Here is a 16,928-nt window from a genome sequence, read left to right on the forward strand (position 1 = left end):
GGATTAGTGGGGTTTTTCAGACACTGGGTGCCTAACTTTGCCCTTCTGGCCAGACCGCTCTATGCGGCTGCTACAGAGACTCCTACTGGGCCCCTAACTTCACCCACTGAAGTAGCTTCTGCTTTCAGTCAGTTGCAGAATGTGTTGCTCTCATCCCCCCCGTTGATGCTCCCTGACTTAACTAAGCCCTTTACCCTATATACAGCAGAGAGGGCAGGAGTGGCAACCGGAGTGCTGGTACAGCCAGTGGGGCCAGGGTACCGTCCCATTGCCTTTCTCTCCAAACAGTTGGACACCACCACCAGGGGTGGCAGCCTTGCCTCCGAGCCCTGGCAGCTGCGGGAAGTCTGGCCTGAGAAGCCCTGAAATTAACACTCCAACAGCCCATTACTGTGTATTCCCCACACCGGTTACAAGATCTTTTGAGTCATAAATCCCTGGCCTCCTTGAGTCCTTCAAGAGTACAAGAATTCCACCTCCTGTTGATTGAACATCCACAGGTAACCCTACAAGTCTCTCCACCCCTTAACCTAGCCTCCTTGCTTCCTGTCAGCGATCAGGTAGATCAGCCCACTCATTCCTGTGTAGAGATTATAGAAGCTCTTAGAAAACCTAGAGAGGGCCTTCAAGACGTGCCCCTCGAAAACCCTGACTTGACCTTTTTCGTAGATGGAAGCTTGGTGAAGGGGAGTGATGGGGTGCGAAGGGCAGCCTATGCAGTGGTGACTCTGTTGCAAGTGATAGAAGCAAACCTACTCTCATCTGGGACCACCTCCCAGAAAGCCGAATTAGTAGCTCTTAACCGGGCGTTACAGCTGGCAGCCGGGAAGAGGGCCACAATTTATACTGACTCTAAATATGCCTTTCTAATTACACACACTCATGCTGCGAATTGAAAGGAAAGGGGCTTCCTTTCCACCAAGGGAACCCCAATCATCAATGGCACGGCTATCAGTTGCCTGCTACAGGCCATACAGGACCCCAAGGAGGTGGCCATCGTGCATTGTAAAGGACATCAGACTGGAAATGATCCAGTAACCAGAGGTAATGCGTTGGCAGACACCACGGCCCGACAGTTAACATCCGGGTCTAGCCCACCCTCTGTGCTGTTTCTTTCCTCCTCTCTACTGCCCCAATACCCCGATGATGAACGGCGACTGCTCCTACATCAGGGGGGGGGGGGTGTTAGGAGATCAGGGATGGATATATCTCGAGGGACGAACTGCCCTCCCCCAAACCCAAGGCAGAGATATTATATCCAAAATTCATCAGTTCTTACACATCCGGCCGGAGGCCATGCACCGGTTTCTCTCCCCCATATTTGCCACTTATGGTCTCCGCAAGGCCATAAATCAGGTGCACCAAACCTGCACTTCTTGTCATCGTGTCTCGTCTCAAGGTGCTCTGAAAACCCGAATGGCCCTCCACCAGATGAGAGAAACGATCCCAGGACAAGATTGGCAGGTCGATTTCACCCACATGCCTAAGCATAAAAACCTCCGGTATTTACTAGTTCTGGTTGATACCTTTTCAGGGTGGATTGAAGCCTTCCCCACCAGCCAATAAACAGCCTTGGTAGTGGCACAGACATTAGTGGTGCATATCATCCCTCGTTTTGGCCTGCCTGCCTCGCTACAGTCGGACAACGGGCCTGCTTTCATCTCTCAGGTCACTCAACTAACAGCTGAGGCTCTCAACATCACCTGAAACCTCCATATACCCTATCATCCCCAATTGTCAGGTAAAGTTGAAAGAGCTAACAGTCTCCTAAAGGACCAACTAACTAAGCTGTCTCTAGAGGTAAAGCTCCCGTGGCCCGATCTTCTCCCCATCGCTCTCGCTCGACTGCATGCTGCCCCTCGGGAACCTGTTGGGCTAAGCGCATTTCAGCTAATGTATGGCAGGCCCTTCTTACTGAACACAAGCCTGCCTGCTGCCTCTCCTCCTTTAGCCTCCTACCTTCCTTATTTTTCACTGTTGAGACATCTTCTCAGAGAACACGCAGACCAGCTCCTACCCCAGCCCACGTCGTCCGACAACCCAGAGGACACGGATCTCCTTCAGCCAGGAGACGAGATACTTCTAAAAGAACTCCAGCCTCGATTGCTCCAGCCTTTCTGGACAGGACCATACACTGTAATCCTCACAACCCTCACTGCTGCCAAACTATCAGGACACCCTGCATGGTACCATATTTCCCGACTAAAAAGATCCCCCCTTCCCAATGATGTTTGGCAAGCAGAACAAGTTGGACCTCTATGGATCCAACTCCGAAGGGCTCCTCGTCCTACTCCTCCTCCTACATAGTGGAGTAGCCTTGCCCTCTCCCATCAGGTATTGATTTGAAGCCACCCAGCAATACACCATAAAAAATGGGTGGGTAGAAGAGACGATTGGGACAGCCTTTTGTGAAGTTGACAATTGTCAGCCCGTAATTGCCCTCCCTCTTAACCGAGTTTGGTGCCCTGATGGAGAGACACCTACCCACATGGCCCTCTGCTTCACCTTTCAGCAAACAGGAAAGTGCAGAACACAGTGGGTCAAAGGAAATTTTGGGTGCCCCTGGGCCTCCTGTGTCATGAATTGGATGGTAGAAGGCTGTCCAGGCGATAGCCGCCATATGCTTACTTTTCAACGCTGGGCACCCCAGGCAAAGAGGTATTTAAACATCAAGGACCCCTTACATAATCACTGGAATGAGGGCATTACAGGAGGTGTTTATTTAAATAATTTTCAAGCATACCCCTGCCAGACTATCATGATTCGCTGATACCTAGAGGTAAGCGCCCCCAAACATCTCAAAGAAGTACAACAGGCCATTAAAACTCAAGAACTCCACCTACAGACTCACATACAACAAAAGGCTAAGACCCTTCCCTTTTCTTGGTTAAGTCTCCTGAAAGAGGGGCTAGACTTATTCCGACACACCCTCCCCAGTACGTCCTTGACACAGTGCTTCCTCTGCACTTCCCTTATAGAAACCCCTGTGGTGGCAGTTCAGATACCACCAAGAGAGAGCCTACCCTGCCCCCCAAGCCCTCCCTCAAAGCCCAAACTTATTGGTGAGGCACCGTTATTTGAAACACCTGAAGCAAATGTGACCGCGAGACATCACTATAAGCAGCCTTCCTTTCTCTGCTCCCCACCAGGCACTTTCCTGTGGTGCAATGGGACCCTATACAAAACCAACTTTGCAAATGCTTCTTGCCTGCTAGTCACCCTAGTCCCTAGGCTGACCCTGTACGGGGGAGCTGAGTTCACCAACTCCTGGGCCTTAGAATCCCATCACAAGAGAGCAGTCCTCCTGCCTTTAGTGGCGGGGATCTCCCTCACTTCCTCCATTCTAGCCATGGGAGTGAGCGCTGGTGCCCTGGGTTACGGTATTACGGCCCTAGAAAAACTAGAACAGCTCGAGGTAGCTGTCCAAGCATCTGCAGCCTCTCTGGTATCCCTCCAGAAGCAAGTCACCTCCTTGGCCCAAGTAACCCTCCAAAACTGCCGCACTTTAGACCTCCTTACTGCAGAGAAGGGAGGGACCTGTCCCTCTGGGAACAGTGTTGTTACTATATCAGTGAGTCGGGACTCGTAGAGCAGAATGTTCACAAACTACAAGAACTAAAAAAGGAACTCCAAGGAACCGGCATATCAGGTAATAATCCATACAGCTGGTTTCAATCCCCTATTATGGCCTGGTTAGTGCCTCTCCTAGGCCCTGTTGCAGCAATCTGTTTCATACTCTTTATTGGTCCATGTGTTTTTAAGTTCCTTCAACAGCGCATAGCAGAAATGACACACATAAAAATCAATCAACTGTTGCTGTACAAGTACTCGCCCCTCCCGACTGAGCCTCCTGCCATCAACCAGCCTTAAACCGCACCCCCATGTCGCCCCTCCTAAGCTGGAAGTAGCCAGGTCTAGTCGGCGCCCATTATAACCAAAAGGCTGAAATGTAAGGCTGGGCGCACTGATAGGAAGAGCAAGCACATCAGACACTGATGACGTGCCAAAGTCCCCGGCTGTTGCCCCCTCCCAACCTGAAAAATGTGCCTTGGGCTAGCCAATCCTTGTGCTGCTGTAAATCTAAGCTCTGCCTCCCCCTACCTTCTTTAAAAACTCGCTGCCTGTCTGCTTACGTGCAAATTTCCCAGCCTCCATTTCTATAGACTGGGGAAATCTTGCCCAGGTATTTGCATTCAAATAAACTACCTGGCCCTTTGTTGCCTCTCTTCACCTGCTTATTTCGGCTAGAATTTACCTTACAGATAGTTTGTAATCCCTCCTACACCATTCCTGTACAGCTGCCTGCTCCAATCTTACACTCTATTAAGACTTTATAAGACAAAGGCCTGGTTCAGGATGTCCCCATTATGGGAGGCATGAGCAGGAGAGCCATCAGAGTCCTGAGTAGTCTTCTGACTTGCATTACATTAATCCTTTGGGGACTTAGCTGAATTCCTTCTAATTTCTTCCCTCTTGGTTGCAGTTTCTAAGTATTTTGCCATTGAGATCTCTTTTTCCATTAGCTTCATGCCCCTCTTACTTATGAAGGATATTTGATGCTTCTGCTCTCTTCAGAAATCAATCAGTATTACTCGCTAGACTGCCTTCTAAAAGATAGCATCCATCATTCGCATCTTTAAGTATATTTTTTTCATAGGAAAATGTACATAAAACTGAGGTGCTTAAATTTTAAATAAGTATACAGCAAAAATGTGCAACTACAAAATGTCCGTGGTTGAATATAATTACTGATTGACCCACTGTCAGGTGACATTTTCCTGAGTGCTATCAAAAAATGGTCTCTGATGAAATAATTCTTTCTCCATCTGTATACATCAAAATATGTACTTGCCTATGGTCAGGCAGTGGTTTGATGTTCACAATTCACTTTTAGACAGGGCTTTAGTTTTTGTTAATTCAAGTGAAGCATAAGAGTTTCGTGGAGTAATTCTAAATGTTTGTATTATGTAAACATCTTAAAATAGTACTTTTCTAAGTGGTTTGAAAGATATAGTAGGTCAGTTTTATGTATTTCAGGAAAGTTAACTGAACTATTTGTTAGCTCTGCATATAAAGTATTTTTAAGTAGGGAAATATAACCTTTTTTTTAGCTCCTTAGAGTTATTTTACAACATATTTAAGGTTATATTTAATGCCAGATAGAATTTAATAAATATATGAGGCACATGTGTTTTGGAAATATTAAATATACTTTGTAATTCCTTTTCTGAGAGCCTCTTGGCTTAAAAATATCCCACAGAAAAAAGATTAGCCCACTGAATTCTAACTTGTCCTCTTCTAAACCATACAGGGGCAGTGTAAATTAAAAATAACAGCAATACTGGGAGCTTGTTGATTATTTAGAGATTGATTGTCTGTGTTTAAGTATTCAGACTTAGCTTTTCCATTCATCCTTTATTTCCTTGCCCTTCAGCATGAAAACAGAAAATCCAGATGAGTCCCTTTACAAACCATTCCTGATCCATAAAGTTTTCATTATAGAGGCATCAGTGAAATTTTACAAAAGGAGTTTGGATTTATCTGCACATTTCAATTGTCCACACTGTTCATTTGCTTTATCACTGAACAGTAGGCATCAGCTCAGAACAATAACCAGATCCATCTGATTAATGTTATTGATAAACCAAAACCACTTACTGATTCATAAAGTTTTGAGGAAATTTTAGGATAGTTTCCTTTACATTTTCATTTCTTGAGAAAAGTAATTGTCCACTGGGAGATTTACTCATCTTTGGATGCTTTCTACAGAAAGCTTGTTTTCTGTGCATATGAATGAATGAATGAAGCAGCGTTATCAATAAGGTACAGATTTTAGGCATCTAAAACTGCTTGTGATCAAATGAGGAGCAAGACCTGTTTGCTTTGAACCTCTTCTAGAACATCAGTGCTTGTAGACTCCCAAGTTCTTGGCACTGATTAAAAGAAGTTGAAAAAGGTAACTGGGTTTGCTTCAAGAGTCTGGTCACAGTGGTGAACGCTGCTTGCGAGAAGATTGGGTTGACTTTGCAAAAGTAATGAGCCCAGGCTTTCCCCAGGGGCTTCATAGTAATTAATCATTAAGAATCCAAAAGCAAGTGTTAGTCATGTGAATTGGGAAGCCTGCACTATGCTGTCAGACATTGAGATTGGCTTCCAGCACTTCTCATACTAGGCTTGTGGGAATAGGCTACATTCTGCCAATCCCTAAGCTTTGAAACAGTAGAATAATGACCTCTCCATGAGGGTAGCTGAACTCAGCAGACAGATCATAAATTAATAGCTGCTATTTTAGGGTGTGCAGTGTGTGAAGAAAGGAAGCTGTTCACAAACCATTTGTCTTCATTGCCCTTACACCTGATAAATCGCTATCTATAATGTTATCTTGACATGAGGAAGAATTCATAAATACTCCTTCTGGTAGTGAGACAGGTGCTACTCTAGTAGGGATTTTCAGATGAGTAGTTACTGGAAGTCCTGTTATCAGGACTATTTATTTATTAAACATTGAGTTAATGGCTTTGAAGATACATTTGAAGTAAGAAACCATGTTTATAGGTATAGGTTTTGATAAGCTGGTTTCTGACTTCCCATGAAGAGGGAAGATGATGAAATGCCAAGTCGTTGACTCTTAAAGCCTGATTATCACAGCATATTGGAAGTATTTTTTTCTCCCTAATTCTAGTAACTGGAGAAGGGAAGATTTGTATCAGGAGCTCACACAAAGCAGAAGCAATTTGTGCTGGAGGCCTTCGGCATGGCACTAGCCTCTTAAATTCCATGTTTAACCCTATATAATCCATTCTTCACACAACAGCTAGAATAATTTTGAGTAAATTAGATGATGTCATTCCCCTGCTTAGAACTTTAATGGCTTTCCAGTGTGCTGAAAATAAAATCCAAACTCCTTAACGGAGACAGCTGGCTTTCTGCCTCTCTCCTTTCATAGTACTCTGCCTTCTAGCCACATAGACTTTCTTCTTGTGCCTTTTGAGGCTGTAATTTCTGCCCTGTAGTTCACTTCCTCAGATTGTTCAGGTCTGGCTTCTTATCCTTTGGACCAAACACATCCCCTGTTTATTTACTCCTTGGCCCTAATTATTCATTTACTTGTATGTCTTCCTTACCAGACTAAGCTCCATGAGAGCAGGACCACTAGATGCTTCAATAGATATTAAGGGAAGTGAAGGAGAAAATGGGAAAGAAGTGAGGCCCTAAGGAGTCCGAGGGTTTCTGATGTAGAGGGAGCCACTGTGAAGGAGGTTCCCAGTGGAAACTACAAGTCTTCATAAGGTTTTAGGGGTGGCAAGGAGCAGAGCAAAGACAAGGCTGTTATTGAGTGGGCAGCTTTCTGATAAGCTTTGTTTTTATCAGCACTGCGAATTACACCCACTATCCTCCCCCTCACATTCACCTTGAAATGTGGCAGGTCATAGTTCCTGTATATCAACTTTTGAAAAAAAAGAGTGGATAACATGTTTTTGCCCACCCAGCACCCCATCTTTTTGAATAACCCCCAACTGAGCATATGACACAAGATAAAACTGATTGTAGTACTAAGATTCCCTTACTAAGGCATTGGTTCTCAAACTTAGTGTGTATCAGATCCACTTAGAGGGGTTGTGAAAATCCAGATTGCTCAGCCTCACCTCTGCTGTCTTAGGGGGGGTCTGATCATTTGCATTTCTAACAAATTCCCTAATAGTCTAATGCTGATTTGGGGAACTGCTGGTCTAAAGAATGGACATTCAAGCCAAACCATATTGAGTATTTGGGATTTCCCATACTGGAGGTAGGAAAAACTTTTCTGGCCACAAAACTGTAAGGATGTGAGAGGTCTGAACTGCCATGCAGAGAAGCCAGTTTGAGAGAATAACAGGAGTAAAACCAAGATGTGGAGAAGCCCTACTGACTAGAGGTGCTAGAGCCCTTGATTCATTCATCCCCTAGGCCATACACACTGCCTTCCCACAGCATATGTGGGTCAGTACATTTACCTTATCTTAATATAGTTTGTTTACATATCATTTTACCCACAGCAACCTTGTGAAGCAGTTGACATTAGCCACATTTTACAAAAGAATAAACTGATTCTCACATTGAAGTAACTCCAACTAAATTTGAATTCAGTCTTTGCTTTGAATTAATAGAACTTAAAAATTGATACTTTAGAAGATCAGGTTTCTTACTGTGAATTTGCTCACAACCTCTTTTCCATAGTTGTCTGAAAGTCAGCTCTGGCCAAGGGGAATAGATTTCTAGCCCATGGACCACTTAGGCTCACAGGTATGTGTTTGGCCCACCAGCACTCTTAATCTTAAAATTCTTTGAGTGCCTTTGGCATCATAGGATTCCCAGTTTACCAGTGTTTCTACCCCTCACTGTCTTATGCCAAACTTTCCTGACATATGGTTTGCATACCCCTCAGGCTTGTCAGGGCCTGAGCCTCTGCATCTATTCAGACTTCACTTCCCATCCCGTGGAGTAGCTGACTGAAACTACTACAGCTGGGGATTGATCATGCCTTTTCCTACAACATCCTTGGTGATTTTATGAGCAAACATTGCTGCTTAAGGGTTGCTTTTCTTTTGGCTTTGTCTAAATTAGACCTATCACTACCTCATTTTGCCAAATGGCCCAGGGGAACCATGCCACAGAGACACCTGCTCCATGAGTCCCAAGCCAAGGATGTCTAGTGTTTGAGTTATTAGCCAGTACTTTCTCCATCTGTAACAGTGGCCCAAGAGTCGATGTCAGATCCAACTTTTATCTGATAGTTTTACAGCTTGGTCAGCAAGTTTTAGTAAAGCATGGCTTCAAATCTTTCTGCTCCATAATAGTTGTGTGATCTTAGGCAAGTTATTTAAGCTGTATCTCAGTTTTCTCATCTGTGAAATGGCTATGAGAGTCTGTACTTCATAGTGTGGTGATGAGGATTAGGTAAATATAAAGTGCTTAGAATAGTAGCTGGTAAGTAGTGAGCAACTTAATATTAGCCATTTTTCTTCCACCAAGAACATACACTGTCTGGTGTTCTGAAATGTTTATGTGAAGAAAAATAAGACCTAATCTGGTCATTTGCAAGGTGTTAGCTGTGATGTGTCTGAGTAAATGAATGTCAACTTTAAGACGTCAATAGCAAATTTCAGTAACCGTATCTTCCCAAAGGAAGGGCACTCACATTGTCACTTAACAATTCACTTTACGGTAGAAGCAATTCATGGACTGTTCATTTAGAAATTGATTTTTCAAGCCCTCAAATGAGGCTTCTTACTTGTAGATGTACCCTGTTGGGCAGTAATGAACTTTGTACCAGATTTCAAAGGAGCTATGCTAATCCATTCGGGCATTTCCAACCTTGGAAAGCTGCATAAGAGGGTGAGGGAAAAAGTTCTCATTTGCTGCTTGACTTTCAGAATCCAGGCACCTCTCTTTTTATGACTGAATTAGGATGGTGGGTAAGAACATAAGGAAAGTTGTTGAAAAGTCATACTGTTAGACATTAAAGCAAGTAAGACTGTTGTCCACTCCCCATTATCTTAAAATAATAAACTTGGGAGTAACTCCAGAGAAAAATCTTTGGATTTTGTTTTTTATTTTATTTTCATGATTCTAGCACTCAGCAGGCTGAAAACCTCCTGTGCCATTCTTCAGGTGCTGGGAATCTCCCACCTGGACTTCAGCCAAGTCTTGAGTTGGCTTTATTTAGCCTTTTTAGGGTCTTGGCTTTGCTGTCAGGTCATGGCTTTTTGCTGTGAATGATGACAGCTGTTGGAAACACTCCCACTCTGACTTGAGAGATAAGGAATAGGGAATCCTGCCAACACATGGGAGAACTGATAGTGACTAACACTGCTGGAAGCCACCCTGCGTGTCTAAGGGCCTATGGCCAGTGAGAGGTTGAGGTAGATTGTATGTTGCCAATACCCTGTTCAGATTATGTTACACAGTTGCTTCTTTCCTAACAACTGAGTTTGTCTGTGTAGCAGTGGACTTAGACTTTCCCCAAATGAGGGTTGTTCCCTGGGTGTCCTGGGCTACTGTAGTGGCCCTGAGTGAGGAAGCCTGTCATTTCTGGTTGAATTGCTTGAGGACACAAGGCTTTGGCAGTAGGGAGGTAGGTGTCTGGCTTCATTTTGGAGATGAAACCTCAGAAACATACTTAGCCAGAGTTAGGACTGTTGACAGCAGGAAGAAGCTTTAATCTAGTCCAAATTACAGATTTTTCGAGGGTCCATGATTTATTTTCCCAGGGTCACTGAAAATCAGTAGGAAAGCAGGGACTAGAATTCAGGTCTTATTTCTAAGGTCAAAACTCTCTACCTGATGTGTCCCAGAGCAGATGCACTATTAGAGAAGCAATGACCAGAAGTGACCTGAAGACACGAGAAGCCTACAGCAGGATTTTCACCTTCTAGGGCCTCTGTCCAAGTATATGGTGGTGTCAGACACCCAACATCTTCACCCTCCTTTACATAAATGTTTTTTGATAGACTATCTTAAGCTACAGGTGAGATTAAGGAGATGAAACCCACTGATTTCTCTTACCAGCCAGATACAGCCCAGGCAGCAGAGGTAAAGTTGACATAGGCAGCAGGAAATCAGAGAACAAACATCAACAAGGAAACCACCCTGGCATAAATTTTTAAAAAACAAGCAAAAGCACCTAAAATGAATGTTGAGATAGAAGTTTTTGTAAACTGCAAATTATACATTCGGCATCTCATGACCAGTACTGCTTTTGTACAGCAGTAGGTCACGTTCCAGTATGTGCAAGAGCCACAAAAGGCCACCCTCATTCAGCCTGGCTCCAGTCACCCCTCTTACCTGCCCTGCCTAACAAACTAGAAGCAGGCTAGTCTCCTAGCATTCAGGCTTTGAAGGAGAGAGAGCTTGCAAAGGGCTTGCTCTCTTACAGAAAACTTTCTCTTGTCTAGTTCTAACAAACTGAGAATCTTTATTTTCATAATATTTTTGCTGACAGTACTAAGGTTTAAAGAAGATCTTGGATAACAGTTGGTTTTCCTAATCAGAATATGCTTTACCTAAAACCCATGGGCTTCATTCAATATCTGTCACAGGAGGTGGTTGGCTGTATATTAATAGATTAACCCACCCAGCCCCTGTTAAGTGTTTTCTAAACACAGCAGTGCTAGAAGATTGAACTGTCTGTGGTTCTTCCCATACAGAAATTGCATTCATGTATTTGAGGAGTCACATTTTCCAAGATGAATATTTTTACTGTGTACATGACTTTTCCTCCCAGCAAATGGTTATGCTGAAGTATGCTGCTGGTAAAACGTGCTGTTGGTCACTGAACTTGAGTTCCTACTTTAATAGTCACCAGAGGTTGCAAATTCAGATGCTTTTAGGGTCCAGAAAGGTAATATAAGTACTTTAAGGACCTTCTACTTGGCTCCAAGTGATTGTTGCCTTGTTGCTTTGGAGGAATGAGGCCAGAAACCAGATTTGTGAAATCTCCCCATTTTTAAATGTTAATAACTTGTTCTAAAAATTTTTTAAACATCATGTCTAAATAAAATACACCTGGGCCACATGGCTTCTTATCCAAACTTTCTGACCTGAAGAATTCAAGCAACACTTATTATACTTAAATAGCTGTCACATGATCTCTTAAGTATTTAAGTTTTATTACTTAAATATCTCTTTTAACTGAAAAATCTAAAACAATAGGCCAAGATAACCATTCCAGGAGAGAAATGCTGTCTGTAAATGTACCTTGGGGTGAAGTACAGAAGTTTTTATATGTTTCTTAAGTTAGTTCCAGTGGTTTGGGTTTGGCTTACAGTGAGGCTGCAGACTGGTGTCTGAGAACCTCCCCCAAAACTTGGCTTTGGCACAAAAAAAGGTTACAACAGCTCCCCTTCCACCAGGCCTCAGCATCCACACTCCTCATTGGTGGAGACAGATTTTTTTACCTAGAGATGGACTCGAATGAAAATTACTTCACTAAAAAGATGTCTTTGATTTTTTTTAAACTAAAGTTACAAAGGAAGTGTAAATGTAGTGTAAGAAGTCAGGTAATGGGTGTCTGGGCAACCTCTATGTCCAATCCCCAGAAGCCTTGAAACCTGAGGTGTAGACTCTCCTGAGGGCCCCTCCAGCCCCAGGAGCTGAGACCTTGCTGAAGTTTGAAAAGCATTTGGACTTTAAAACCGATAGATTTACCTCCAGATCCACATAGGCTAAAGGAAGATTTACAGGTGGTTGGTGGTTTTTTTTTTAACCCAACTATGATCCCATCAGTGTATTTCTAAGGAAAATGTAAACTGTTCATACATTCTCTTAAACATCACAGTGAAAAACAAGTACCCGTACATGTGACAGGGCAGGCAGAGGGCTCCACCTGCTGTGCCCTTGACAAAGGTCCTTGGCCACACTGGTAGAAATACCGGCTTCACGTCTGCAGGGACACCCGTGTCGTGCCATCCCACTGGAGCACCGGTGGACCCCAAAGGCAGGGTAGGGGGAAAGGGGATCTTCTTGAAATGTTTCCAGGAGCTCTGTTCAGCTGTCTTTCTTCCAGCCCAGGAACACGTCACAAAACTACAAGGACACTGGCGAGACCATGGATCTGCTGCCATTTTCTAGGGAAGACTTGGCTTGGAGTATGGCTGCCTGGATTCGAAAATGTGTCCTTGACTCCATGGAGTAATTCTTATAGTTTTGCCTAGAAGAGACCAAAGAATCAAACACCTGAGGCCACTCCAAGAAATGCTCTTCCCTGAGTCTGAGCTGTGAGAGCCCACCAGTCAAGAAAGATTTTTTAAAGGCTTGGGCCCTGCCCAATAGGGCCTAGCAGAAAAGGGGTGCCCTCTCACCCTGGTACCATACCCTCTGTAGCCACGCTTGGTTCTGCTGGGTCCCCAAGTTGAGGGAGTTTTAAGAGGTAGATCCACGGGCTGGAAAGCAGGAGACCTGGGTCTTAACACCACCCCTGCATCTGGCTTGAGGTGTGACCCTGGGTAACTGCCGGCTTCTGGGATTCCAATTCCTCATTGGTAAGTTGAGGAAGAAGCCTCCCCACATCATGTGAGAGCTTGGTCCCCAGGGACACAGACCCAGCCTCTGGAAGGCATGCCTTACTGCCCTTGCTGGGACCTCCCTCACTGTTGCCTGGGCTCCTGAAGCTCCTGAGCTCAGGGCCAGCAAAGGACAGACCAAGGCTAACCAAGCCTTACTTGGCAGTTTCCAAGAGTTTGACAGCTTCTTCATTTCTGCCTTGCTCCATAAACAGCAGGGCCAGCTCCAGCAGGGCATTTGGGATCAAGTAGTGGTCATATTTAATCTTCTTTTCACTGCCAGACAGAGGAAGACATGGTCTACAGGCTCTGTCCTTGAGATGTGCTTCAGGCCCCTCCTTCCAAGCCTTCCCCTGAACTGGAGGCCCAACCCATTCCCCCATGTGGCGTTCCTCATCTGATTTCCAGTGTGGGAAGGTTCCTATTACCTGTCCCTGGAAAGATTTAGGACTGGATTTAGCCTTCAGTATTCTGCACCACCTCCCTGACAACCAGTGACTCATGCCATGTCCTAGCCCATCCCTACCTCTGTTCCCAACCCCCCTTTTCCAGGTTGAATGGTTTATTAAGCTGGGGAGTCTCCTGTCTCCAATCTGGCCTCTCTGATCCACCCTCCAGGCTGCCCACAGACATCCCTTTAAAACCCAGTTCTGCTCTGCCTGGTATCCTTACTGGCTTTTTTCTGTCTTCAGGATGAAGTTCAACCTTGTAAGCAAATACTGAGGCCCTTCTCAGTCTAGGCCCACCCCCCTTATTTCATCTGTAAGCCTTTCCTCTATAACTTCACTCGGGCAGGAAAAGACCTAATCACTGTCACCTCAACCTCAGGTGTCTGTCCTGTGTCCAGGAATTTGCACATGCTGTACCAACTCCACTTAAAATTCCTCCTCTCTTGCTTTCTCTGCCTGATAAAACTTCCAGTTTATATGGCATCCTTGGACAGCCTTTTCTCAATGCTGTCCTCTCTGCTTTCCCCCACCACAGCCCTGATCACACCAGACCGAGTCCCTTGTCGCTGTTTTTCTGTAACATTTGCATTTCCCGAGGGCCAGGACAGAGTTGCTGAATTACAAACACCAAGGGGCACCATTCACAAGAAACTCAGTGTGGATGGGCTCCTGTAGTGGGGCAATCTGGTGGCCCTGGAGGACAGGTCTGAATTATCTGTTCCCGGGCAAGAATCCTGGCACAGAGTAGGCACTAGTTCGTGGGCAGTGAGTGGGGGAGGGCTAGGGTCAGGCACTGGAATGCCTGAGGAAGAAGCAGCTCTGAAAGGTCTCCCCAGGAGGCCAGGGCCCAGAGCAGACCATCTGGAGCGTGAGCGGCCACAGAGGCACTTACTTGGCAGAGATGCTCCTGAAGTTCTCCTCGGCTTCCTGGACACGGCCCACGTATTTCAGACACAGACCTTTCAGCAGCTTCACCAAGCACTCATCATCCACTGAGTACTCATTCTCTGAGAACGGGAATGAGGGGAGAAGACGGGCCTGTTCATTCCTGCAACAGTTACTCATGGAGCCCCTACTCTGTGCTGGGTGCTGGGGACACACAGGCGAGTCACACATGCTCCCTGTCCTCAGGGAGCCCACACATCTGGGAAGGAAAGACAGATACTGAGACGGTGACAACGTGATGAGAGCAGGACTGACTGAAGGGAGCCTAGAGGCCGTGGCCCTACCTGGGGTACCTTGGAGGAGCTGCCATTAAAGCTCCATCTAGAAAGGCAAAGGACAATTACCAGGCTAGAGATGTGAGGAAGGACATTTTTGGTAGCGGGAAGCTTCAACTGTAAAGACCTGTGCTCTGACCCAGCCTGGCAGGTTCAAGGCCTTGGGGTAGTTACCTGGGCCCTTTTCCAGCATCTCTTCAGCCCTGGTGATAATCTCAAGTATCCCATCTGTGAGTTCCTTCTGCTTCCCAATGACAGCGTAGCCATTCCAAATGTACATCATTTCCTGAAGGCAGGGGAGCAAGTCAGTCCCAGGTTTCCTCCCTAGTGGGGCCTCAGTTTCCTCATCTGTAAAATGGGCAGCTCAGATCAGAGGATCACTAAAGGCATTTCTAACTCTAATCTTCCATGACAAGTCCCAGCCCAGCCTATGACACTTTGCCTTGAGGAGGTTGTAGGGGGAGCCTTATCACTTATCTATTAGTGAGACCTTGCCTTACACCAGTGAGGATTTAAGACTGATCATATCCCCACTCACCCCCACTGTTAATAACCACGAATTGTTTTCAGCTACTTTTCTGCTCATGAATTCACTATTATGCTCTCTTCCACTCTGTGTCTAAACTCTTCCCATCCTTTGAGGACCAGGCCATGCCCACACTCTCCAGGAAGTCCTCCTCCCTGCTCCAGCTGGCAGGGCCTCCTCCTATATTGGGGGAATCATAATTTACTCAGGCACTCGAGGGTCTCTAACAGAGTTTAAGACTCATCTTCTCTCATACTCCCCCAAAGCTTAGGTTTCCATCATGAGAACTAGGAAACATACCCTGATTCCTTTTTTAAAAGCTCAGAATACTAAATTAAATTTTCATTCATAATAATTCTGTTAGCTTAGATTACATTTCCTAGACTATCAAACCAGGTAATGGATGTGAAGGTGATTTATATACATAAAGTTGTAGAAAGACATTATATTGTTATGGCTCTTGTGATTATGTTCTAGGAAGGGCATTTAAGTTTAGACCAGTATTTCTCCAGTCATTAATTGGTCCCAAGTTAATGAATGTTCTGTTTAAAAAGTTCTGTGGCCAAATAAGTGAGGGAAAAGCTGCATCTTCACAATTCTTGGAGACTTCTCATGCAGATTAGCATATACAGGCTCCAAGAAGGTCTGCAGTATATTAACTTTGTTTAGGCAGGTCTTTCCCAAATATATTTAATCATAGAAATCATCTTATGCATAAATAGCATTTTTCAGGTTGGTTTGGGAAATTCTTCCCTAAATTTTTGGTATAGTTGCTTCCCTTGCAGTTCCTTACAACATATACAACTCCTTAAATTTGACCATAATAGCTTTACTGTATATTTTAAACTATAAAATATTTCAAAATTTGTTTAGAGGTGTTCAGGATACAAGCTTTAAATAAACTCCATAATAATATTGAAATTTTTTATTTATAAATTGTTTAGCACATTTTATCAGATGATTCTCATTACTGGTCTATGAAATGGGCAAGATACGTATTACTCCCACTTTGTATTAAGGAAAGGAGACCTTATCCAAGGTCACAAAATCAGGAAATAGTAAAACCAGGACCAGAAAAAGGTCTCTGAAGCAGTGCCCTTTCTGCTTTTCCAGGTGCCCTATTGTTTAAATAACAACAAGGATTCCTAACAAACTGGAACCTTCCCTGATGCCTGCTCACTTCATGCATGGAATTAAGCATCCTAACAGCGGTTCAGATTATGGGCTCTGGAATCAGACTGCCTGGGTTCAATTTCTGACTTTCTGACTCACTAGCTATGTGACCTGGACAACTTATTTTATCTACTTACCAGATAGTTTATCTTCTACTTTTTTCTTTCTAGTTATCTATTAGGCCTGATTACCCCCACCTGCAAAATGGGGCTAGCACCTACCCTACTTAGAGACCTGTTGTGAGAATCAAACAGGCAAATAAGCAAATGGGTGTAGCAAGTCTCTTAACAATATCAGCTATTATTGTTAGTGTTGTTATTTCAGAGCTGAATGTGACATGGTCCCAGAACTCAGAAAAACTTGGTCCAGTGAGGTGAATAGTGTAAACAACAATTAAAATCATGTGACAAGACTGAAACAGAGAGGTAGGAACACAAACAGCTGAGTGACACCTCTGCCTGGGGACAGGGGCATTGAGCTGTCTAGAAGGGCCACTCTTTCTGCCTGGAAATATCTGAAG

General features: G+C 44.5%; 1 protein-coding gene across 16 annotated transcripts in view; it reads right to left on the minus strand.

Annotated features, from left to right (window-relative positions):
• Nucleotides 1-5,511: 5,511 nt before the first annotated feature.
• Nucleotides 5,512-16,928, minus strand: part of TTC39A (tetratricopeptide repeat domain 39A) — a 53,771-nt gene continuing 42,354 nt past the window's right edge. For 14 of the 16 annotated variants that reach the window (XM_057500200.1, XM_057500201.1, XM_036892906.2 and 11 more), the window contains 4 exons: nucleotides 14,884-14,995; nucleotides 14,382-14,496; nucleotides 13,200-13,316; nucleotides 5,512-12,688 (listed from right to left, as the gene is read on the minus strand). In XM_057500200.1, the coding sequence (XP_057356183.1) occupies nucleotides 12,565-12,688; nucleotides 13,200-13,316; nucleotides 14,382-14,496; nucleotides 14,884-14,995 (468 nt within the window). In that variant the 3' untranslated portion in view covers nucleotides 5,512-12,564. Of the gene's footprint in view, nucleotides 12,689-13,199; nucleotides 13,317-14,381; nucleotides 14,497-14,883; nucleotides 15,058-16,928 lie in introns of those variants that run through there. The other 2 variants (XM_036892914.2, XM_036892912.2) reach the window with 2 other exon arrangements.

This window comes from Manis pentadactyla, chromosome 4, assembly GCF_030020395.1.
Source record: "Manis pentadactyla isolate mManPen7 chromosome 4, mManPen7.hap1, whole genome shotgun sequence".
Lineage (NCBI taxonomy): Eukaryota > Metazoa > Chordata > Mammalia > Pholidota > Manidae > Manis > Manis pentadactyla.